Raw genomic sequence first — 25,169 nt, forward strand, 5'->3', positions numbered from 1 at the left:
GGAGGGCCATATTTTGAAGACCCCTGCTCTAAAGAGCAAAGTAAAAAAAACTTCTGCCTTAAGAAACATTTCATGCTCTTGACTAAATGTCCCATGAGGCATTGCTCCTCACACATTCACAAGTTCTAAGGCACTTACTGACAAGTATTGATGGTGTACTGAGCTGTATGTGTGCTGCACTGTCTGATATGTAAACAAATAATGCATTCTGTATGTAGGTCAACCAATCGATTATGAAAATAGTAACTTTTCATAATCGACTAGCTGTCAATTAATCTATTAGTTGTTTCGGCCCTAGATTGTACCATATGGAGCTGGTTTTGTTTTTATTCCACATCCACTGAATGCACAATTTCACACGGACACAGGCTACTCAAAGTTGTTTTATTTCAAAAGCTTGGATAGCTTCAAAATGTTATGGAGAATCCGCACATGTAAAATACCTTACAATACATTAGAATCCAAAGAGGTACCAAAAAGTACAGTAAAATTAACACTTCCAGAACTGGAAATGTATGACACAAAACAATACAAAATAAAAAAAGTGAAAAAATGACACTGGTTCCCTAGGACAAGTTGTTCTGTACAGCTGGAGTAATAGAGTCCATACTTCACTCCAAGAGGCAGTCCCAAGAAGCAGAGCTGCAGTTTTAAGCAGACCCCAATCAGTTCAGTTTTTACCTAGTGATAAAATCAGCAATTAATCTCTTGCAAAAATGATTAACATCTGAACAGATCCAGGGAATCATACATGATAGTCTAACAAAGTCAGTTTGTACTAATTTAGGAGTAATACATATCCAGTCAGAATTCCTTATTCTCTGCAACGCTGATACTGCCACTGCATACCTGAAGTGTTCAATATGGCTTGTAGTTATTTTGATGACCACCACGTCTAGGGGCTTTTCCATAGCTTGCTGTGCCCTGACCTAAAAATAAATAAACGGTCTGTTACGCCTAAAATATACAAACTGGTTAAAGCATTCCACAAAACACAGGGTATTTTAACATCGAAAAACATTTTATTTGTGTTCTATAGAAGCATGTACCATTTTCTGTCTACTGAGCAGCCAGCCCAGGTTTAATCCTTCCACTACAGGCATATCTTATGAATGTGAAACTTTACCTTGTATTCCATTGAAAGAAAAAAAGCGAAACATTTGTATGTGTAAATAATATGCATATACTATATGCACACAGTTTTTGAAGTAACTCAGCACAGAGGATGTTCCAAACATCTTGGCAACCCAACCACAGATCTGTATGTAGGCTGCCTTGAATCCTTCTGTTTTATGTATTCCCAGACAGACTTTTTCTTCTTTTTTTTCCCCCACAAAGTTGAAAATTTATAAGCCATTTCTAACACACAAATTCCAAAAAATTGCGTTTGGAAGACCGCTGAGTAAATACACTTTTTTTAATAAAAAAAATAAGAAACCAGTAAAGTTAGCCCAATTTTTTTTCCATAATGTGAAAGATAATGTTACCCCGAGTAAATAGATACCCAACATGTCATGCTTCAAAATTGTGCACGCTCACGGAATGGCGACAAACGTTGGTACTTAAAATCCCCATAGACGACACTTTAAAAGTTTCTACAGGTTGCCATCTTAAGAGTTACAGAGGAGGTCTAGGGCTCAAATGATTGCTCTTGCTCTAACGATCGCAGCGATACCCCACATGTGTGGTTTGAACACAGTTTACATATGTGGTTTCCGTATGCGTTCGCTTCTGCGCACGAGCTAACGGGGACAGGGCACTTTAATTTTTTTTTACTATTTATATTTTTTATTTTTACACAGTTTAAAAAAAAAAAAAAAAAAAATTGATCATTTCTATAACAAGGAATGTAAACATTCCTTGCAATAGAGATAGGCACGACAGGACCTCTTTTTTGTGAGATCTGGGGTCAAAAAGTCCTCAGATCTCACAAGTACACTAAAAGATAGAAAAAAAATGAAAAATAAAAAAGGGACCTTTAAACCGGTTGCTGGGCAACGTACGGCAACGTTTGCCGTAGCTCCGGTCCTCCAAGACCATAGAGTCGAGCTTGCCTTCACTCGACATCCTGTGGGGATCCGAGACCGGATCGTTTTCCCCCGCTGCCGGCAGGTTCGGTAAGCGGGGATCAGGACCGGAACGTGGCGGGGGGGGGGGGGGGGGGTGTTGGCGAATCCACCGCTGGGACCACCCTCATCGGAAAGCCAACCGTCCGTTTAAAAAAATACCAGGGTTATGGCAGCTGTCTGCTGCCATAACACCGGTATTTAGGTTGATCAGTACTGATAGGCGATAGATGAGCAGGCGACAAGTACTCGGGCACCCCGACGACGGGTACTCAGGGCACCCCGACGACGGGTACTCAGAGTACCCCAGTACCCATCATCAGCCCCTGTCACAACACACTGTATACAGTATATAGCATTTATTATATACCCGTATAAGTGTGACTTGTGACCAGGTTTAGCGCTTGCCGCCGTTCCTTTTATCCTTAGAATACCCGCCACCCCCTCCCAATAAAGATTTAACCCCCTGATCCCCCCGATCACATTGCACACTAATACACACGTAATACAGTGTTTAATATTAGTGCGATTGGGATAGAAACGAACTCGCTAGCGCAAACTCAAGTCACAAAGGAGGTTTAGGGTCCCCGCCATCACCCCCCCCATAAAGATTTAACCCCCTGATCACCCCCAGTTAACCCCTTCCGTGCCATGTCACAGTGTCACTTGTATAGTGTACAGATTTTTTTCTGATCATTATTAGTGACACAGGTGACATAGCTAGTGTCAGTCTAAAATAGCGCAGATCCCTGGCGCATAGTTAGAAATAATCCCTTGATTACCACACACACACTTCCATTACTAGTATAGTGTTTGAACAGATCAATATCTGATCAGAACTATACTAGCGTCCCCATAGTTTAGGGTTCCCAAAACACGGTGTTTGCATGATCAGCATTGATTCCTGCCAGCACATGCGTTTCACCCTTCCACCCAGGCAAGTGTAGTAATCAATAGATTACTGTCACTTACAAAAAAACACAACACACAAAACCACTGTTAGCAGAGTCAGGCCCGATCCCTGCTAGCATTACCAGTTCTTTTTGGTAGCGCTTGAAATATTCCTTGACAACCAGGAGCTTTTATTACCTGAGAGTCAACACTACTGTACAGGTAAATTTAGTTACCAAAATGACCAAACGTTTGTACAGTGGTGAAGAGCCTTATAGTATACTGGTCGTGTCAGATGAGAGCGATGGCAGAATCAGGGTCAGTATAGGAACCAGATGACGGCAGCGGCTCCCTGACAGATAGCTCCGACGACGGATGGGTCCGTTAGACCCAGGCGTACCCGACCCCATTCTGGAGTTGTTGAGATGCAGGAATCGCAGGGTGCTCGTATGGAGCATAGTGTCGTTACTACGGCCGCTCATCCTTCTGGTGACCTGGCAAGCACCAGCGGCCTAGTACACCCTGGACCTAGTACAACCAGCACTGCAATAACACTTGGTGACGTGGCAAGTCCCATAAGTGCAGTTGAAGCTGGCGCGGTGGCTAGCACGAGTAGTGGCCCGCAGCCACTGCGTATTCGAAGACAGGCCCGTAGAGCCCATAGTGCCCTCCCTGATGCGCTGGCATATCCCAATTGGCAACCCACTGATTCTACAGCGCCAGTACTCCACCCCCCCCCCCCCCCATTCACTGCCCAACCTGGAATCCACGTGGAGACAGCTGGTTTTACGCCCCTCTTTTTTGAGCTGTTCTTCAAGGAAGATCTTTACGGATCTATTGTTGATCAATCAAATTTATACGCACAACAATTTATCGCCGCCAACCCAAATTCGCCCCTTGCCAGACCATTCGGCTGGAAACCTGTAACGGTTCCCGATATTGAAATCTTTCTGGGCCTTTCCCTCCACATGGGCATAACCAAACAGAGTGAATTGCGGCTATATTGGTCCACTAGCCCACTTCACCATATGCGCATGTACTCTGCCTCCATGTCCAGGGCGAGATACAAGCAAATTCTGTGATTTATGCATTTCAGCGACAATGAAATCTGTCGTCCTCGGGGAGACCCTGAATATGATCAGCTCCACAAAATTTATCCCCTCATTTATCCCCTTCAATCAGCGGTTTGCAGCCTTGTTTACCCCCAAACAAGTGGTCTGCGTTGACGAGTCCCTGAATAAATTTACTGGCCGCCTTGCTATGAAACAGGGCCACAGGTTATACAGTTAGTTTCCGGGTCTATGAGGGAAAAGATAGCTTTGTGGAGCCCCTCAACTGCCCAAACTACATAGGGAGCAGCGGCAAGATAGTTTGGGACTTGGTGTCACCCTTATCCAGAAAGGGGTACCATTTGTACGTGGACAACTTATACACAAGCGTGCCACTATTTAGTCATCTTTCTGAATTACAAATTGGCGCATGTGGCACAGTGCGACCTAATCGCCGGGGCTTCCCCCCCAACGGCTTGTAAATTCCAGTCTAAGTCGGGGGGCGAGAGCCTGCTTGAAAACGGACAATTTGCTTGCAGTGAAGTGGAGGGATACACGGGATGTTTATGTTCTGTCCTCCCTTCACGCAGACACGACGATCCAAATTCCTACGGCAACTGGCGTTATGGAGAAACCCCTTTGTGTCCACGAATATAACCTTAATATGGGAGGGGTGGACCTTAACGACCAGCTTTTGGCGCCGTATTTAGTTGCCCGTAAAGCCAGACGCTGGTACAAAAAGGTGTCTATTTATACCAATTGGCTATGCTGAACGCCTTTGTCCTATACAGGGCGTCAGGACGAACTGGATCCTTCCGGGAATTACAGGAAGCAATCATCCTTGCCTACCTGTACCCAGGAGGCATGCCTGCCCAACTTCCACTTCACGATGCAGTGAGCCGGCTGCATGAGAGACATTTTCCACATGTCCTCCCGGGTACCCCTACCCAAAGACGACCCCAAAGAAGATGTCGTGTCTGTAGCAGGCGTGGATGTTGGTGTGACACCCGCTATTATTGTCCCAGATGTCCTGACCAACCTGGTCTCTGCATGGGGGAATGTTTCGAGCGCTAGTGGAGTTTTAGCGTAGGGTACAGCACAACACAGTGTAGGGCACACAAACAGGGTCTCGAAAGATGTTCGATGGCTATCGACATTTTGAGACCCCCAAGCTGGAAAATCGCAATTCAGAGAAAAAAAACGTTCGAAAGAAAAATAAAGAAATGTAAAAACAGTTGTGTCAGTCATTTTATATGTTGTTCTACTCTTCCTACTGTGCTTTTACTGTACTTAGTTTGTTTTTAATTCTTTTGTTAACCTGTTTCTCTTGCAGGTACTCGTTGGCTGCCACATTGATTTTATATATTCCGACACAGTGTTTGCGAACAGCATATATGGATACCTTTGTTGGCAGCAGCTGTGGTGATTTTCAGATTTCAGCACTGCAGTTAAAATACTATTGGGTATACATGACAATATTCCACATATACCTAATCATTAAAATCAGTGGGTGGTTGTTTGGGCAGTTAATGATGAGTAATACTACACAATATTTCTGTGGTGATTTCTGTTAGGTTCTCTTTTTTCGTTCAGCCCACAGGCTGCATTAAAAAAAAAAAAAAAAAAAAAAAAAAAACCTACACTATATGCCAAACAAGGACCAGCAATGTACTGGTACATTGCTGGACTGAGTGGTTACACCAGGATGATGCCTGCAGATTTAGGCATCATCTTGGTATCGTTTTTTACAGCCAGCGGTCGGCTTACATGTAAAAGCAATCCTATTTTGGTGTTGTCAGATGCATTAAGGGAAGAGGAGAAATCCAGAGTCTAAAAGACAGTAATTTTTTTTTTTTTTAAAAGAGTACCTGTCAATACAGATTGCTATCATAGGGGATATTTAAATTCACTGTGATAATAAAAATGATTAAAAAATAAAAATTGAAAGGAAAGGTGTCAAAATAACAAAAAAATAAATCAAGCCCCCCTCCATCCCTGCGTGCAATGGCGCACGCAAGCGTTGGTCTAGTGTCATATGCAAACCGCAATTGCAGCATGCATGTGAGGTATCACCGCGAACGCCAGGCCGAGTGAAGTAATTCTTGCAGTAGACCTCCTCTGTAAGTCTAAAGTGGTAACCAGTAAAGACTTTAAGGCTTTTAAAAATGTACATAGTTTGTTGCCACTGCACAGGCATGCGCAATTTTTAAAGCATGTCATGTCTGGTATCCATGTAGTCGGCATAAGATCATCTTTTAAATCTTACCAAACAATTTGGAATTATATAGTGTATTTGTGCAATAAATTTTAAGAAAAATTTATTTTTTTCCCAGAAATTGCGTTTGGAAAATCAGTGCGCAAATGCCGTGTGACAAAAAAATTTGCATCAGCCACCATTTTTTCTATAGGGCCTCTGCTTTAAAGAAATATATAATGTTTGGGGGTTCAAAGTAATTTTCTAGTTAAAAAAAAAACTGAATTTTTGTAAAATCTTACCGTAAAAATCCTCTGACAGTCACCGCCCACTCATTGTCTTCACCAATGGGTATTGACCTCTTATCCATAGGAGCAAGCTAGGCATAAGACTTGTTAAAAACAAAGAAATTTACATACACACCTATGGGGGCTGTCCCACTGGTCCAATACCCCCCTGCTATCAGCCATCCCAACTTAGTTTGGTAGCAAGCAGTTAAAGTCCAAAAGAACCCCAATAGAGGGGCGGGGCAGCGACTGTCAGAGGACCCAGAAAGGAATTTTACGGTAAGATTTTACAAAAATTCAGTTTTCTTACGTCCTCTGACAGTCGCCGCCCACTCATCCATTTGTCACCTATGTGATGTCCCAAAGCAGCACCCAAGTCAGAGAAAGGAACCTTACACGAACAGAAAGGTAAGTCCTCTGGGCAACAAAAAAGGGCTCAACTGGAGCAACAACCCAGGAAAGCAAACAACAAGGGGAAAACAACCGCAACAGCCAGGGACCCGCAAAACTAGGGTCCACTTAAGGCTCTGCCGCACAGAGAACTTTGCGGCCAAAGGAGGCATCAACTGATGCCAGAACATCAAGTTTGTAAAATTTGGAAAAAGTGTGCACTGACGACCAAGTTGCAGCCTTGCAAACCTGGACCACCGAAGCCTGATGCCGGAAGGCCCAGGACGCACTCACCGCTCTGGTAGAGTGCGCCTTGACAGGGAAGGGTGAAGCCCGGTCCCTAAGCGAATAGGCCTGTACAATCGTCTGTCTGATCCATTTTGAAATGGTTGCCGCAGACGCAAACATACCCTTCCGAGGTCCCTCAGAAAGGACAAAAAGAGAACCCGACTTCCTAAAGGATTCAGTTGACGACAGGTAGACCCTGATCGCCCAGACGACATCCAAGGAATGTAAAGCAAACTCCTAAGGATGCTTAGGGATTGCACAGAGCAAAGGCAAAACAATGTCCTTATTAAGGTGAAAATCAGAAACCACCTTAAGAAGGAAGGACTGGTTAGGTCACAAGACCACCTTGTCCCTATGTACCACCAGGTAAGGGGAGCGGCAGGACAAGGCCGCCAATTCAGACACACTGCGCGCAGAGGTGATTGCCACTAGAAAGGCAACCTTTTGCGACAGCAGAGACCAAGACATTTTCCTGATGTTTTCAAAGGGAGGACGTTGCAAAAACGGACAGAACCATGTTCAAGTCCCAAGGAGGCAAAGGCGCCCTCCAAGGAGGGGCCAGATGACGCACACCTTGAACAAAGGTGCGAATCAAAGATTTTGACGCCAAGGGACGTTGGAAAAGGACAGCCAGTGCAGATGTCTGGCCCTTAATTGTGGTCAGCGCCAGGCGCTGGTCCACACCAGTTTGCAGGAAGGCTAACACTCTCGCCACTGAGAAGGAGCGAGGAGAGACGCCCCTGGATTCACACCAGGCAAAATAAGCCTTCCAGGTACGGTAATAGATCCTACCGGACGAGGCCTTCCTAGCCTTGAGCAGAGTAGGGATGACCTCCGATGAGACCCCGTCTCTCAGGACCTGGCTTTCAACAGCCATGTCGTTAAAGCCAGCGACTGTAAAGCAGGATGGAATATCGGTCCCTGAGACAGTATCGGTAGCCGCCATGGAGACTCGACGGCCAGTTGAATCATGTCTGCGTACCAGGACCGGCGCGGCCAGTCCGGGGCCACCAGAATCACCAACTTCGGTATCTAGACCAACCTGTGAAGGAACCTGGACAACAACTGAATCGGAAAAAAGGCATATATCAGACGATACTAGTGCCAAGGCACCACCAGCGCATCCGAGGTGTCCGCCAAGGGATCGCGCGTTCTTGTCTAGCCGGGACGCAAACAGATCCACATCTGGGGATCCCCATTTCGAACACAGCATTTGAAACACCTCCAGGTGCAAGGACCATTCCCCCTGGTCCAGGGTCTGGCGGCTCAGATAATCGGCCTGCCAATTCTCCACACCCAGAACGTGAACTGCTGAAATCGCCGGGACGTGTCTCGGCCCAAGACAAAATGCTGAATGCTGGTCACTTCCTGGGTCACCCGGGCACTCCTGGTGCCCCCTTGGTGATTGATCTAAGCCACCGCAGTGGCATTGTCCGTCTGCACCCGAACAGGTCGGCCCCGAAGACGATCCGACCAATGAAGCAGGCACAGCCTGATCGCTCTTAATTCCAAGATGTTTATAGGCAGGGAGGATTCCTCCACTGACCAAATACCCTGGGCAGACAGGGTGCCCAGAACGCCACCCCAGCCCGACAGGCTGGCATCCGTGGTAATCACCGTCCACAGCAACGGCCGGAAGGACTTCCCCCCCCTCTGCCAAGGCCGGAGACTGGAGCCACCACAGAAGATCCACTCTGGTTTGGCGACTCAAAGACACCCTCAAGTCCAAGGACTGAGGGAGCCTGTCCCACCTGGCCAGTATCTCCGCTTGGAGAGACCGCGTGTGAAACTGCGCAAACGGTATCGCCTCGAAGGCTGGCACCATCAACCCCAGGGACCGCATACCAGGTCCTAAGAGACGAGGACTCGTTGTCCCTGAGGGACCTGACCTCATCCTGCAGGGTCCGGAGCTTGTCCTCCGGCAGAAAAACCTTCGCTTGGGCGGAGTCCAGGACCATCCCCAAATAGGGGAGCCGAACCGAAGGAGTCAACGTCGACTTCTGAGCTTTGATGGTCCACCCAAACTCCTGGAGCGCCTGAACCGTTGTGGACAGATCGCGTAGCAGGTTCTGACTGGCGCTCGACCTCAATAGGAGATCGTCCAGATATCCCAGGATCGCAATGCCCTGTGCCCGTAATAGGCCAAAACAGGAGCCAACACTTGGGTAAACACCCTTGGAGCCGAAGCGAGACCGAAAGGTAACTCCACAAACCGATAGTGTTCCACCGATATTGCGAATCTGAGGTACCTCTGATAACCCTCGAATATGGGGATGTGCAAATATGCATCCTTGAGGTCGATAGAGGCCAGGAAATCTCCTGGGCTCAAAGAGGCCACCACCGAGCGGATCGATTCCATGTAAAATTTTTGAACGCGCACAAAGCGGTTCAGAGCTTTCAAGTACAGAATTGGACGCACCTTGCCCTCCCTTTCTGGGCACAGTTAACAGATTCGAGTAGAACCCCCAAAATCTGTCCTGACGTGGCACCGGGACGATCACCCCCTGGGCGAGAAGATCCAGAATCCGGAGCAGCCAAGGTTCTAGAAAACCGCGCAGACGTCCCCCCACCCCTGGAATGGGTGAGGGCGCCCCTTCAGGCAATGGCGGAGTGGGCTGCCGCTCCAGCCTGGGCGGTCTTTGGCTTGCCCGCCCAGGGCTTCCTGTGGCCACTGTGGCCCTTGAAGAATTTTCCCTTTTCTTGCGTTTTGAAGGCACGAAAGGACCCCTGGTTTGGCTTAAAGGAAGGGCCCCGCTTGCCGCGGAAGAATCTGCCCTTAGGATTCTGGGGTAGCAGAGGGCTCTTGCCCCCAGTGACTCCTTTAACCAATTCGTCCAGGGATTCCCCAAAAAGACGAATCCCTGCCTAAGGGATGTCAGACACCGTTTTTCTGGAAGTCTGGTCAGCCGACCAGCTCTTCAGCCAAATCAGGCGACGGTTAAGTACCGCGACACCAGACAAGCGTGCCGCCAACGGGGCCTCATCCGGGGCCGTGTCACACAAATACATAACCACCTGATAAATGTTGTCCATCATCTCCAGAGTAGCAGGAGGGGCAGAGTCAGCCACGAGGGTGCGCCTGAGCACCTTGGTCCAATCAGCCACAGCCTGAGACACCATGATGGAGGCAAAAATAGGTTTCAGCATGGAACCCGCCACCATATAAGCATGGCGGGCAAGGGATTCCAGCCTCCTATCCATAGGGTCCCGAAACACCGGAGAAACCTCGCGGGTACCAGAGTGGCCATGTTCAATCTAGACAGTGTGATTTCACTTTAGGAGCCACAGACCAGCGCAAATCCGTAGGAGACGCAAAAGGGTAACGGAGGTGAAAACTTGGCACCACAAAATTGCACCATTGTTCATTCACTGTCTCGTGAAACTCAGCAGGGCAAGGAAACACCTGCGCCGCCTTTCGGGATCTGCGGGTACCAAAAGAGGACCGCTTGTCCGGAGATTGGGCTCATCCTCTAGATGTAGTGCATCTTTCACAGCAGTAATCAGCGCAGACATAGCAGCGCGTTCTTCGGCCGTTCCAGGGGGGTAATCATCCCCCTCCTCGTCCTCCGCCTCCCCATCAGACTGGGAGGAATGAGACCCTTAAAGGGGCACACTATCTACGGCAACCATATCAGACTCAGAATAATGAGAAAACTTAGGCCTTTTCCTAGAATCCCGTTCAGCCATCAAAAGATCCACTTTGGACGCTAAAGTCGCAAGTGCAGCAGTCAGCACAGAAGATTCAGAGGAGCCTGAATCATCCACCAAAGCTGGGGGAAATTTGCTGTCCTGGGACTCTATACAGAAAAAAGTTTTATGGTGCTGGCCCTTAAAATCGCACAGCGTTCCCACCGCAGTACACCGCTATGAAGGACTATACTGATAGACCCCGCAGGCAGGAATAAAGCTGATAGCCAGAGATATTCCCCACAAAAAAGCAAAGACAGACCCCAACAAGTGTTACCACACTTGCCTGATGATCTCCTCTGCATAAAAAAGGAAGTGATGTCATTTGGAAAGTAGACATCCTAAGGAATGTCCTGAGAGGCATGTTAAGCTCATTGAATATTTGCAGCTGAACAGGACTCCGGCTAAGGGAAAATGGCTCCCCATAGAAAGTAAAAGGAGGCTCTGGGAACATGGCCGACGACATGTGCACAGCAGAACACATTGCCACACACAAGATGGCGCCCGAAGGCGTCAAAACACACTACATACATAGCTGCAGAAATGCCCATAGTGAAGCCAAGCAGCTGCCCACACCTAAAATGGCGGACCCGCGGTTTTTAACCCCGCAGCGGCTGCCGCACATGTCTGCACCCAAACACCCCACAAACAGTGTCACAATGGGTAGGGACCCCCACAACCCCCCACATAGTGTCCTAGACGCGGTAGAGCCCCCGCAGGGATCGTGAGTGAGGGAGCCCCAAATGCACAGACATGAGGGGATACCACAGACACAGCAGACTGCCATCCCCAGACAGAATTTACTTACCGTACCCGATGGCACCTCTCATCGACGGGAAGCCTCCCCACCCCAGGCGGTGGGGGTGCCGTCAGCCAAAAACGCAGGGCGCTAGCAACGCACGGAGCCGCGGTTGAGACGTCCGAGCGAGGTGGCCACCTCACGGGATTTCATCCCCGAGGACAGGGATAGGTCGTTTGCGAGGCCAGGGCGTACGCATAGCCTGCTAAACGCTCAATGGCGGGCTGGGATTCCATAAGGCCCTCTGTCCAGGAGCACCAGGACGACCAGTGCGACTCCCAGCTCCGCAAATGCAGTCATCTTCCGAAAAGCCGACTAACGAGACGCTGACAAATAAACAGCTAGTAGTGCAAAGAAAAAACATTTGCAGAAAATAAAATCATAAAACAAAAGAAAGGCTGAGACCGTAGCCCCAGCACAGGGAAGCCTATCTTACTCCTAACTGGGCAGAACACAAACTGAGTTGGGATGGCTGATAGCAGGGGGGTATTGGACCAGTGGGACAGCCCCCATAGGTGTGTCTATGTAAATTACTTTGTTTTTAAAAAGTCTTATACCTAGCTTGCTCCTATGGATAAGAGGTCAATACCCATTGGTGAAGACTGAATGAGTGGGCGGCGACTGTCAGAAGACATAAGAAAATATTTTTTCATGTAAACAAAAAGTCACAGAAAAGGCTTGGTTTTCAAGTGGTTAGAAGAGTGGGTGATGTGTGGCTAAGATTGAGCATAAAATGCCGGGACAGTTCAAACACCCCCCAAATGACCCCTTTTTGAAAAGAGAGAGGATATACCCTCGGGGACTGCCCCTAGGGTGTGGCCAGAGCATTTTTTATTTCCCGTCTAGTCCTACTCCTGTGGAGGCAGCATAACCCGAAGGTGCTGAATCACCGAGGACTACGTCTGTCAATGAGCGATAGAGAAATTACTTTTTTTTGTTTTTTTACACAAAGTTGTCAGTAAATGATATAATGCTCACACATGCCATTGGTATATGTGAAATGACACCCCAAAATACATTCTGCTGCTTCTCCCGAGTACAGGGATACCCCATGTGTGAGACTTTTTGGCAGTCTAGCCGCGTACAGGACCCGGAAAACCAATCCGCACCTTCTGGCTTTCTAAGGGCGTAAATTGTTGATCTCACTCCTTACTACTCACACTTTTGAAGTCCATGAAATGCCAAGATGGCACAAAACCCCCAAATGACCCCATTTTGCAAAGTAGACACTCCAATCTATTTGCTGAGAGGCATGGTGAGTACTTTGCAGCTCTTTTTTTGAAAATGAAGAAAAAAAAAAAAAAAAAAAAAAAAAAACAGGAAAACTTTTTTTCAACTTTTTTCAATTTCCAAAACTTTGACAAAAAGTGAGATCTGCAAAACACTCAATATGCCTCTCTGCAAATTGCCTAGGGTGTCTACTTTCGGAAAAGGGGTCATTTTGGGGGGGGGGGGGGGGTTGTGCTGTCAAGGCATTTCATGGCCTCCGAAACTGATAGGTAGTCAGGAGTGAAATCCACAATTTACGCCCTTGGAAAGCCCGCCCTTGAAAAGCCTGAAAGTGGGGATTGGTTTTTGGGGTCCTGTACTCGTTTAGACTGCCAAAAAGTCTCACACATGGGGTATCCCTGTACCCAGGAGAAGCAGCAGAATGTATTTTGGGGTGTCATTTCACATATACCCATGGCATGTGTGAGCATTATATCATTTACTGACAACTTTGTGTTAAAAAAACAAAAAAAAAAATTCCCGAAACTTGTGGCAAAATATAAAATATTCCATGGACTCACCATGCCCCTAAGCAAATAGCTTGGGGTGTCTACTTTCCAAATGGGGTCATGTGGTATCTTAACATTTCAGGGCCTACTAAACAGTTATAGGAAGTGAGAAAATGCAATGAAAAATGTACGCCCTTTGAAATTCTGATGGTGGCGATTTGTTTTCAGGCTCCCGTACACTGCTAGGCTCCCATAAAGTCTCACATATGTGGTATCCCTGTACTCAGGAGAAGCAGCAGAATATATTTTGGGGTGTAATTACCCATGGCATGTGTGAGCAATATATCATTTCAATGACAACTTTGTGTAAAAAAAAAAAAAAACACAATTTTTTTTTAGTCATTTTTCAAACACCTGTGACAAAAAAATGAAATATTCAATGAGGTCAACATGCCTCTCAGGACATTCCTTAGGATGTCTACTTCCAAAAAGTGGTAGTTTGGGGGAGTTTTGTACTGCCCTGCCATTTTAGCACTTCATGAAATGAGATAGGCAGTCAAAAATTAAAGCTGCGTAAATTTCAGTATTTACACTATAGTTTGTAGACGCTTTATAAGCTGTATAACTTTTGCGCAAACCAATAAAAAAATACGCCCGTTGAAATTTTTTTTGTCAAAGACATGTAGCTAAATACATTTTGGCCAAAAAATATGACATAAATTAAGTATATTGGATATTTTTTTTAAAGACCAAGTTGAAAATGTAATTTTTTCTCAAAATTTTCGCTCTTTTTTTAATATATCGCAAAAAATAAAAAGCGCAGAGGTGATCAAATACCACCAAAAGAAAGCTCTGTTTGTGGGAAAAAAAAGGACTTCAATTTTGTTTGGGTACAGCATTGCATGACCACGCAATTGTCAGTTAAAGTCACGAAGTGACAAGTTGAAAAAAAAGGGGTCTGGTCAGGAAGGGGGTAAAATCTTCCTGGGCTTTAAAGTGGTTAAAACGCCATTTTTTTGGTTACCAGTTTAGAGTTGAGTGTAGCTCTTTTTTTTTTTTTAATTATTGCTCACGCTCTGGCGATCGCGGCGATACCTCACATGTATGGGTTTGAACAGTGATTTCATTCGCGGCTCGACTTCCGTATACGTTTTCTTTCGTGCGCGAGCTAACGGTGATGGCTAAAAAAATGTTTTCTTCCTATTTTATTTTTTTTTAACTTAATTACAGGTTTAAAAAAAAAAAAAAAAAAAAATTCTGATCACTTTTATTGCTGTCACAAGCAATGTAAAACATCCCTTGTGACACTAATATGCAGTGACAGGTACTCTTTATGGAGGGATCAAGGGTCTAAAAGACCCTAGACCACTCCACTACAATTTCATGTATGCAAAAAGCCAACAACAGCATTTTTGCATACAGTCGTTTTTTAAATCTGCCGCCTTTTGCAGCAGAGTAACCTGGAAGTGACGTCATGGACGCCGCCTCCGGTTACGTCATCGGAGACCCGATCAAAGCCGCTTCCGGCTTCGATTAGGACTCCATCCAGCTGGCGATGCGCCGGCTGGGTGCTCGGGTCTCCCGGTGGGACGGGAGGCCCGGGCAAAGTCACGGAAGGCGTCGGGAGGGGGGACACGTCCCCTCCCGCTCACCCGGGTAACGATCGAGTGGCTCCCGAGCCGCATCGGTCGTTAAGACGGAAAGCCGACTGTCGGCTCTAAACCACAGTACCGGGATGGCGCCTCTAGCTAGAAGCATCATCCCGGTATAACCCTGCAAAGTCTGGCGACGTACCCCCTACGTCACTTTGCGGTAAATGGTTAACAGAAATATATATATTTATTTATTCCACATTTTGCTACACAACATTCCCAAAAAAAAAAAAAAAAAAAAAAAAAAGTAAAAGTAAATAAATTTTTACATTTAAGGCCAATTTGTTTTCTGCTACATTTTTGGTAAAAAAAAAAAAAAAAAAGCGTATTTTGAATGGTTTGCGCAAAAGTTACCGCGTCCACTATGGGAAAGTAATTTTAATTGGATTTTATTTACTAGTAATGGCGGCGATCTACGATTTCTAGCGGGACTGCGACATTGCGGCGTACAGAACAGAACCCTGACATTTGACACTTTTCGGGGGACCAGTGACGTTACTACAGTAATCAGTGCTAAAAATATGCACTGTTAATGTAATGACACTGGCAGGGAAGGGATTAACAGTGGGTGATGAAGGGGTTAAATGTATGCCTAGGGGAATGTTTCTAACTGTATGGGGGTTGTACTTTTGAAATGATGACAGGGAACTGTGATCCTATATAGAAGGATCACAGGCACTCTAATCATTCCAGAGAGAACGGTCAGATGACCGTCCTCTCAGTGGGGAATGATCACGGGCAGTGGTGTATTTAGGTTTTGTGCTGCCCTAGGCCTGACTAAACTTGTGCACCCCCTAATTTAAATATGACCCAACCCTTCCTGTAAAGGCCACACCCCTTCCTGTTTATGACCCGCCCTGCCATCTGTAAACCACAGACCACAACCACAGTCTATCAGTGCCCATAAGCATAGCCTCATCAGTTCCCATAAGTTCATCCTCATCAGTGCAGCCTTATCAGTGCCGCCTCATTACTGCCCATCAGTGCAACATATCAGTGTGGCCTCATTAGTAAAGCCCTATCAGTAATGATTAAAGCACACATACTAGTGTGTGAAACGCGTCTACCTTGCCACCTTTTGTCACACTGGGATGTCCAGTAATAAACCTGGATTTTGACTTCATCTGGAGTGCAGCCATTTCTTTTCATTAAAGCCCTATCAGTGTCCACCAGTGCAGCCTATCAGTGCCCATTAGTGCATCATATCAGTGCCCATCAGTGCTGCCTTATCAGTTCAGCCCCATCAGTGCCCATCAGCACAGCCTCATCAGTTGCTATCAGTGCAGGCTATTAGTGCAACATATCAGTGCCCATCGGGGCAGCATATCAGTGCCCATCGGGGCAGCATATCAGTGCAGCCTCATCAGTGCAGCCTTATCAGTGCAGCGTCATTAGTGCACATCAGTGCAGTTTATCAGTACCCACCATTGCCACCTCATCAGTGGCCATCAGAGCAGAATATTAGTGCCCATCAGTGCAGCATATCAGTGCCCATCAGTGCAGCATATCAGTGCAGCCCTATCAGTGCAGCTTATCAGTGCCACCTCATCAGTGGCCATCAGTGCTGCCTTATCAGTGACCATTAGTACAGCCTTATGTCACTGGATTAGTAAGATTACTCCTTTAATTTAGGATATTTGGACTTGTGTTTGCTGCCACTGATTGTATTCATAGGATTTTTTCACCTATTTGTATAATGAATAGGAAGTCCAGAGTCATTATACTAATAAATGAAATAATCAGTGGCAGCAAACACAAGTCCAAATATCTTATAAGACTGGCGTAATTCTACTAACCCAGAGACATATTGCGATAGTACATATGTGGTGTTATCATACCGGCAGGTGTGACCGCTTTATGGGGGTGCCAGACTGGCACTATACTAAAAGTGTAGCACAAGCCAGCGGGGACCCTTTTCGTACAGGAGCCAGGAGGAGGCTGTTTTTTTTTTTTTTCGTGCTGGGTGCAGCTTTTTTGCTGCCCCCCTGCAAAGTGCCGCCCTAGGCCTGGGCCTTGTCAGCCTGGGCCAAGATACAGCACTGATCACGGGTGCATGACAGATTCATGGGGCCGGTGACTCAGATTGCCAAGTCTCCGCTGCCGAGCGGGAGTAGGAGTGCACCGCCACCGGCGCATGCTCGCACCGAAGCTGCAGGCGCGTGACCAACGTACAGCTACGTCGGTTCACGCAGGAGGGGCTGCCTGCCGCAGTAAATCAGCGGCGGGCATTCCTTAAGTGGTTAAAATAAAAAAGCAAGCCAAGACCAAAGTCCCAGCCGGGAACTAGGTCCTACTCCTTAACGTGGCAGAAAAACTGAAGCCTATAGCAGAGTGTGTGGGTGTATGCCTGCAGGGACTGCCCCATAGGTGTGGTTAAGTTTTCCTCCCTAGGGTCCTACTCCTGTGGGGGGCGGCATAACCAAATGGTCAAGAAGAATATAGAGCTGCGTCCGTCAATGAATGAGAGAAATTTTGTTTTTTGCTTGGTCATTATGGGGTACTGAATGTAGATTAATCAGAAAAAAATGAATCTAAACTAGATCAGGCTACAACATAACAAAATTGAAAAAAGTGAAGGGGGTCTGAAAACTTTAAATGCACTGTATATCCAATTATCCTTTTGGATAATTACACATCAGCTATAAGTTTTGTTATTTGTTTGTTTTTTTGGGGTGTTGGTGCGGAGGCACTGCGGTTGGTGTATATATTTTTGAAAGAGACCGTTTCCTGAAGGAGTTTAATCGTTTTGGTCCAGATCCTAGTGCCATACCTGCAAAACCCATGAGGAGGCGCAATACTCAATCCTGAGCACTAGCGCTAATAGGGGTATAGTGTGTCCCAGCATCTGGAGATTCAGGGGTGCCTGGTTGCAATGCAGCATACATCATGCTTGACTGAGGTCCTGCTGTAAAAGGTAATCCACTTGATACAACCACCTGCCAAGGTGAGCACCACCCACAAGATCCAGTGCCAATGCAGCTTACAAGGCTTCCTTTTCCTTCCCACCAGTGTTCGGGTACAGACCCTCTTGGAGTTAACCGTCCATAGGGACCAATATGCAAAATTTCTAATGCAACATTTGAGCAGAAAGACCAATCCAACTACAGGATGCTAGCAAAAAGAATGTTTGGAGAGGAAGGAGTTATGTTTGGCACTGCCAGTGTCCAATTACCAGGAGGTGGAACATAACCTATTGGTCAAGAATTCACTACTGTTTCCTGTGATGCGCGACTAGGACGACATTTTCATAGGACAATAGCAAACTGAAATACACAGACAGTGGAAGGGGCTATCCTGGGGTGGTTTATTTTGAAAGTGTTTAATCCTCCTGTAGGTAGCAGTATAACCTTAAGGTAAAAAAAAAAAAAATTCAAAATTGACAAAAAAAAAAAAGCTCAAAGTGTGGCAAATATTTATGGATTACAGTACTTACTGTAGTCATATCCTGGCCCATATCCATAATACCCATATCCAGAATAGTCATAGTTGCCATAGCCTCCATAACCTTGCTGGCCATATCCATAACCTTGATTTCCATAACCCTGACTCCAGTAGTTGTTGTAGCCTTGATTCCAGTTCTGTCCTTGACCTGTAAATCATGGTTTAATACTTTAGAAAATCCATTCTAAACATACAGGCTCTTAGGTTTGTAGGGATGGCAAAATTCAAATTAAATGCAACTAAATCAAAAAAAAAAAAAAAAAAAACCTTTGAAGCTTACCACTCCTTCGATGTGGTGGCTTTTTTTGTTTTAGCCTTTCAGGCATTACTCTACTTTATGTTCAGCTGGTGATCCTGCAAGCCATTCCTGTCCCAGGGAGGTAGCCATCATAGTTACCCTAGGCTGCTCTACCAGTTTGGTTAAACCTACCCTCCTCATCTCCTTACATAGGAAGGTGCTACAGTTAAAGTGGATGTAAACCCCCACATATACCCAGTGAAGTGAACAGCCTCAGATGATACACAGATGAAACAAATCTCCCTACATAGGTTTTATTTGTATATCTGCTGTCTTCAGCTTTCTACATTGTGTTCAAATTGTTCTTCCTGTTTCAGCACTGGAAGTGGAGTCTTGGCATACACTGACAGCTGATAGGCAGAGGAATGAAAAGTTGCAGAGCTGTGCTGTGAATAGAACAGCGCTCTGCTGATCTATGCACCCGCCCGACAGATTTCCAGCTGATTTTATGTCCTGTCGGAGAACTTGTCAGAATTTATCATGCTGATAACAGAGGAGCAGAAAGACACTGGGCTTAGGGCTTTGGAGAGAGAAAAGTAGACACTACAGAAAAATGTGCCCAGGTCAGATTTCAAGAATGGGGTTTACATTAACTTTAAAGCAGCTAGCTGAGGAAATGGTTTAGTGCACAGAAGTTACAAGAAAGCTAGAATTCACTCTTAACTTGGACTGAAAAAAAAAAAAAAAAAAATAACCCTAGCTTAAGTTTTTTTCTGCTGAAAAAAAATACTATTGCTGTTACCACATCTAAGGACTAGTATATCCCATCATAGTTACATTGTTTTGATATCCTTTTAAAAATGTACCACCTCAGTAGACAAAGGGTTAAAATAAGCTTATGGCTGCTGTAGCAGGCATGAGCTGCTGTAGCAGGCATGAGCTTGATTTTTTTTTTTAAAAGGAGATTGCCTTTCAAGTAAATGTGATCTGGGCAAGCAAAGGACCGCAGTAAAATATTGTGCCTAAAGAGGAGAGCGTTCCTAAATCTCTGCAATAAACAACCCCAAATATGCATTACATAATTTCTGGGTTCAAAGCAGCTATTTCCTGGCTACTGTGGGCTGGGGAATCAGCAAAACAAGCACGATCTTTGATTAGCAACAGTGGAGGGCAAGGGAGGAATTTGGGATCTAAAAGATGTGCAAGGTTTCTATAAAGCGGAGATCACACCTACCATTAGGTTAAAAAGAGGAAGTAAACCCTCCTCTGCAACTTCTACCTATAGGTACTGTAAATATCTCCTAAACATGTATCGTTTAGGAGATATTTACCTTACATGCAGCCAGTGACATCACTGGCGCATGCGCTCTGAAGGAACGGCCGCTCGTGCCGTTCCTTCAGAGCCCCGCGCTGTCGGCTCCCGCGCGCATGCGGTTGAGGTCATCACAGCTCCAGCCAATCCGATGGCCGGATGCCACAAACCCGGAAAAGGGCGACACATGTCACCCATGAGAGAGGTGAGCGGTCAGCACTTCAGGGCTTCGTTCTAAGGTATTTCATAATGAGCTAATATGCAATGCATACTAGCTCATTATGTGTTTGTCTTACAGGTGTGCGTTTTTTTTTTTTTTTTTTAATTCTGAGGTTTACAACCTCTTTAACTTGGTTATCACAAGGGGGCCAAATGGAAAAAAAAAAAAAAAAAAAAAAAAAAAGGAAGTTTGACTTGCTTGTTAAAAATGGAGTACAGTTCAATACACTGGCTGGATATTCATAAATACTGGGTTGTAGGCTACCTTCAAGCTTTTGCACACACATCCCCCACCCCCTACTACTTGAACAAAGCAGACTACATCCTGAGAGACCTGTTATTGTTACTCTGCATTGCTTGTTGAAAACTCAGGGGAGGATGGCCTGTTCCCTGTATACAAAAAAACAGAATTTACAGGCAAATTGAAATTCGTTATGAGTATCGAGCCTCCTTCCTTACTGTGTACAGCTGATATAGACTCTGGAACATCCCCAGTCAATCAGAAGGGTGGACAAGGCAAAACAGAACCATGCCAACAATTACAGAAAAAGGTCAAGGACCCAACTCTGTGTTGCTACAAGAAACCTTGTGGCTGAAAGCTGCACCTGCAGAATCCTGAACATCCACCAATCCAGTAGAAGAATGCGTTCGCTTTGTAAGTTAGCGTTAGCTTTGCTGATCAGGTGGAGAAAGCAAATAGGGGGTACAATATCCTTTAGCATATAAGCTCATACAATCTGCCCTGTCAACATGGTCTTGAAAAAGGCATCCAGCTTACAAGTCAAAAGTACAGTAAAACCTTGGATTGAGAGAATTAGAGAGTTTTGCAAGACTAAAATGTTTAAAGAAATTTCGCTGACTTAAACCAGCGATGTCTTGATATACAAGTAGCATATCACAACTGAGTATAAAAGAAGAGAGATGCCTCTAAATGTAGCAATACGGTTACATTTAATTAACCACTTGCCGACTGCCGCACGACTATTTACGCTCCCTAGACCCTCACAGGCTAGCAATCTACGTCGCTAGCCTGTGAGGGTCTAGGGAGCGAGAGCTTTAATTTTATGCCCACCTTGGTATAGAATGTAGGGCTGCAACTAACGATTTTTATAATCGATTATTCGACTAATCGGATCAAAACCTCAAGGTTGATGTATAATTTAGTTAATATTCTTGAATATCTATATGCAGTAGTAAATATAAATATCCAGCTATATAGTTGGATATTTAATCCACTCTGAGACAGATATATGTATTATTGGAGGTTTAAATGTGGCACGTTTTTTCAATTTGAAAAGACCTAAACTTTTTTGCAAATTTTCAGACCAGATTGGTATACAATATTCATGACACACTCCCTTAATAGGCAGGTAGCTTGATACAAGCTCCCTGCGCCTGCTGTCCCTTATGCTGGCCATACACAAACTAAATTTAATAAAAAATTTTAAAACATTTATCCGATTTTACAACCATTAGCGGTGTCCATTTGGTGTTCGTTGTCAATAACAGTGACAGGAACATTTGAAGGAGCAGAATGGAAAACTTCTCGATCAAACAAATCTTTAAATCGTGTATGTGGTTTTTGCACAGGAGTTATATTCATTTTAAAATTGAATGTTAAAAGCAAGTGGAATTTTTAAACACCACTTGTCCATTCAACAAATATACAAATCATTTTTGTATAAATATAGATGCAAATATTTTTGTCCAAAAATCCAATACATGTATGGACAGCATAAGACATTCAGTATCAGCATGCTTTTTTTATATCACCTGTCATGATTGGGATAAAAAAAAAAGCAGATAATCGCTACTGTAATAATTATAATTTCTACTGTGAGACAGTGAAAGTATTTATATCTTGTATCATGTGTATGTATATTAAAAAATAATAGGCCCAGAAGTCAGATATGCAGGACATTTTAACTGGGAGTCAAACATGAAGCTATATGAAGGGTGGAGGGGGGGGGAAGCTGAGTTAGACTTGCTGGTAACTCTTTCTAGTAAAGTTCCAGGACAGCCCTTGAGACCTAGGGCTCCTCCTACCAGGACAGGAAACACATTCCAATCAAATAAAAAGACGTCGCCCTAGTCCTCACCTTCAGTATTCTCAAGAACCGTAGGACATCCTGTAAAACACAAACATACATAATACAAGACACCGGGTGGGAATCCGGCTGTCCTGGAAGACTACTAGAAAAGGAGTTACCGGTAAGTCTAACTCAGCTTTTCTTAAGTCTTCCAGGACAGCCCATGAGACGATGAGCCAGGAACTTACCAGTCTAGGGAGGGACTACTGCCTGGAGCACCTTTGGACCAAACGCCAGGCGATAATGTCCAACAGTTCAAAAAGTTAGACCAGGTAGCTGCCTTACAGATATACTCTGGTGAGGCAGCAGCTCGGCCCAAGACATGGACAAGGCCCTTGTTGAATGTGCGTTGATAAATGGTGGAGCCACATTCTTTGCTGTATAGGCTTCTGTAATAGTCTGTCTTATCCACCTAGCTATGGTGGCTTTTGAAGCTGGTCACCCCTATGTGTACCAGTGAAAAGCACAAATAGGGTATCATACTTCCTAAAGGTTTTAGTCACCTCCAGGTAGGCCAGAAGAGTTCTTCTGACATCCAAAAAACTAAAATTCTTTTCTTTTTCATTATTTGGAGAACTACAAAAAGGTAGGTAGTAAAGGTAAAAACCCAGGATCGGTTTTTAACAGTATTCTATCTTCAAAAATCATAAGAAAGGGCTCCCTAATTGAGAGAGCCTGCAACTCACTGACTCTACAAGCTGACGTCACTGCCACTAGAAATGAAGTTTTCAGAGTGAGTAGTCTTTCTGTTAATCCTTCAAGGGTTCTAAAGGGACCCTCAATAAAGCTGGAAGGACCAGAGATAGGTTCCAAGTTGGACATGTTCTGACCACTATAGGCTTTGTCCAGGCTAGTGCCTTGAACCTAGCTATAATGGGATTTTCCCGCAGGGAATACTGAAGAAATATGCTAATGGCGGCAGCCTGCACTTTCAAAGTACTAAGGGAGAGGGCCTCATCGATGCCCTCTTGAAAAAATTTCAAAATAGATGGTACATCTGGAGATGTCCTGTGATTTTCAGCCATCCAAGAGTTAAAACTTTTTCCATACCTTGGAATATATGGCTCTCGTGACAGGTTTTCGACAATTGATCAAGGCGTTAATTACCTTGTCTGAGAATCCCTGGGAACTTAGTATCTGCTCTTCAGATACCAAGCTGTTAGGTTAAGGGATCTGATGTGTGGTTGAGTCACTGGACCCCCGAGTCAACAGGTCCTGTCTCCAGGGCAAAACTATTGGAGGCTTGGAGGTCAGGGCTTGTAGTCATGAAAACCATGGCCTTTTGGGCCAACAGGGAGCTATCAGAATCAGGTCTGTATCCTCTTGGAAGAGTTTCCGGAGGACCTCTGATATTAGCCTGACTGGAGGGAAGGCATAGCAGTGATTGAAAGACCATGGGTTCGCAAAGGTGTCGACCCCCAGGGACTGATCCCATTGGTTCAGGGAAAAAAAAAAAACTTGTTTTGCCGTTTGTTTGGTCTGCAAAAAAGTCCACTTCTGGAAGACCCCACTTGGCTGCAGTCTCTGCAAAGTCCTTTGGGTTGAGGGACCAATTGTCCCGAAATACCCGGTGGCAGTTGAGGTGGTCTGCTAAGACATTGAGTCCCTTTCAGATGAATAGCTGAAAATGGAGGCAAGGTTCAGTTCGGCCCAGGAAAAGATTTTCTGGGCTATGCTCTGTAACCCCCGACTCAGAGTACCTCCCTGTTTGTTGAGGTATGCCACTGTAGCTATATTGTCGGAGCGGAATCTGCAGATGACTTCCCTTTATGTCCGTCTGAAAGATCTAATGCTTTTTGTACTGCCATGAGCTCTTTTTGATTTGACGAAGTTAGAGGTTCCAGTTGGGACCATTCTCCCTGAGCCAACTGGTTCTGGAGATGGGCCCCCCATCCGGAAGAGCTTGCGTCTGTGGTTATTCTTTGAGATATTTGAACAACCCAGTTTAATCCCTCTGTAAGGTGGAGAGGTTATCTCCACCACCATAGGGTTCTTTTTACCCTGGTGGGGATTTTCACCTTCAGTTCCAAGGAATTTGGAAGTCCGTCCCAGTTCTTTAACAGGAACCATGGGAGGGGACGCTGTTGGTACCTTGCCCAAGGGACAGCTAGAAAACAGGAGGTCATGAGGCCTATGACTTGTCATGTCCTTGAGTGAGACCCACTGGCTGGTCTGTAAGGAAGCTACCATGTGAAACATCCTTACTACCTTCGGTTTTGGGAGAAAAATCCTTTGATCCAGAGAGGAGATTTCGTACCCTAGATAAGTCACTCTCTGGGAGGGTGTTAAGCAAGATTTTTGTTTGTTGATCATCCATCCTAGAGACCCAAGGAACTCCTGAACTATATGGAGATCCTCCCTCAGTTTCTGACCTGAATCCGCCACTACTAACTACTACACTACGCCATGGCTAACAGAGGATAGACTTAGAGCTAAACTAGAGAAACTTAACATAAATAAATCCCCGGGACCGGATGGCTTGCACCCGAGGGTTCTTAATGAGCTCAGCCAGGTGATTGCCAGACCATTATTCTTGATCTTTAAGGATAGTTTACAGACGGGTATGGTGCCAGCTGATTGGAAAAAAGCCAACGTGGTACCAATATTTAAAAAGGGGCCGAGATATATCCCGGGTAACTATAGGCCGGTCAGCCTAACATCAGTAGTCTGCAAAATTTTGGAGGGGATGATAAGGGACCACATACAAGACTTTAGTAATGAAAATGGTATTATAAGTAGAAATCAGCATGGATTCATGAAAAATCGTTCGTGCCAAACCAATCTGTTAACCTTCTACGATGAAGTGAGCTGCCACCTAGATAAAGGTAAGCCTGTGGATGTGGTGTAT

At 45.3% G+C, this 25,169-nt stretch overlaps 1 protein-coding gene across 3 annotated transcripts in view; it reads right to left on the minus strand.

Moving 5' to 3' along the window:
- Positions 1 to 370: 370 nt before the first annotated feature.
- The window catches only part of HNRNPAB (heterogeneous nuclear ribonucleoprotein A/B), a 115,592-nt gene continuing 90,793 nt past the window's right edge, over positions 371 to 25,169 (minus strand). For 2 of the 3 annotated variants that reach the window (XM_082256861.1, XM_082256859.1), the window contains exons 6-7: positions 18,455 to 18,610; positions 371 to 929 (exon numbers count right to left, since the gene is read on the minus strand). In XM_082256861.1, the coding sequence (XP_082112987.1) occupies positions 859 to 929; positions 18,455 to 18,610 (227 nt within the window). In that variant the 3' untranslated portion in view covers positions 371 to 858. The remainder of the gene's footprint in view (positions 930 to 18,454; positions 18,611 to 25,169) is intronic. The other variant, XM_082256860.1, reaches the window with a different exon arrangement.

Source organism: Pelophylax lessonae (genome assembly GCF_965119305.1).
Source record: "Pelophylax lessonae genome assembly, chromosome: 4".
Lineage (NCBI taxonomy): Eukaryota > Metazoa > Chordata > Amphibia > Anura > Ranidae > Pelophylax > Pelophylax lessonae.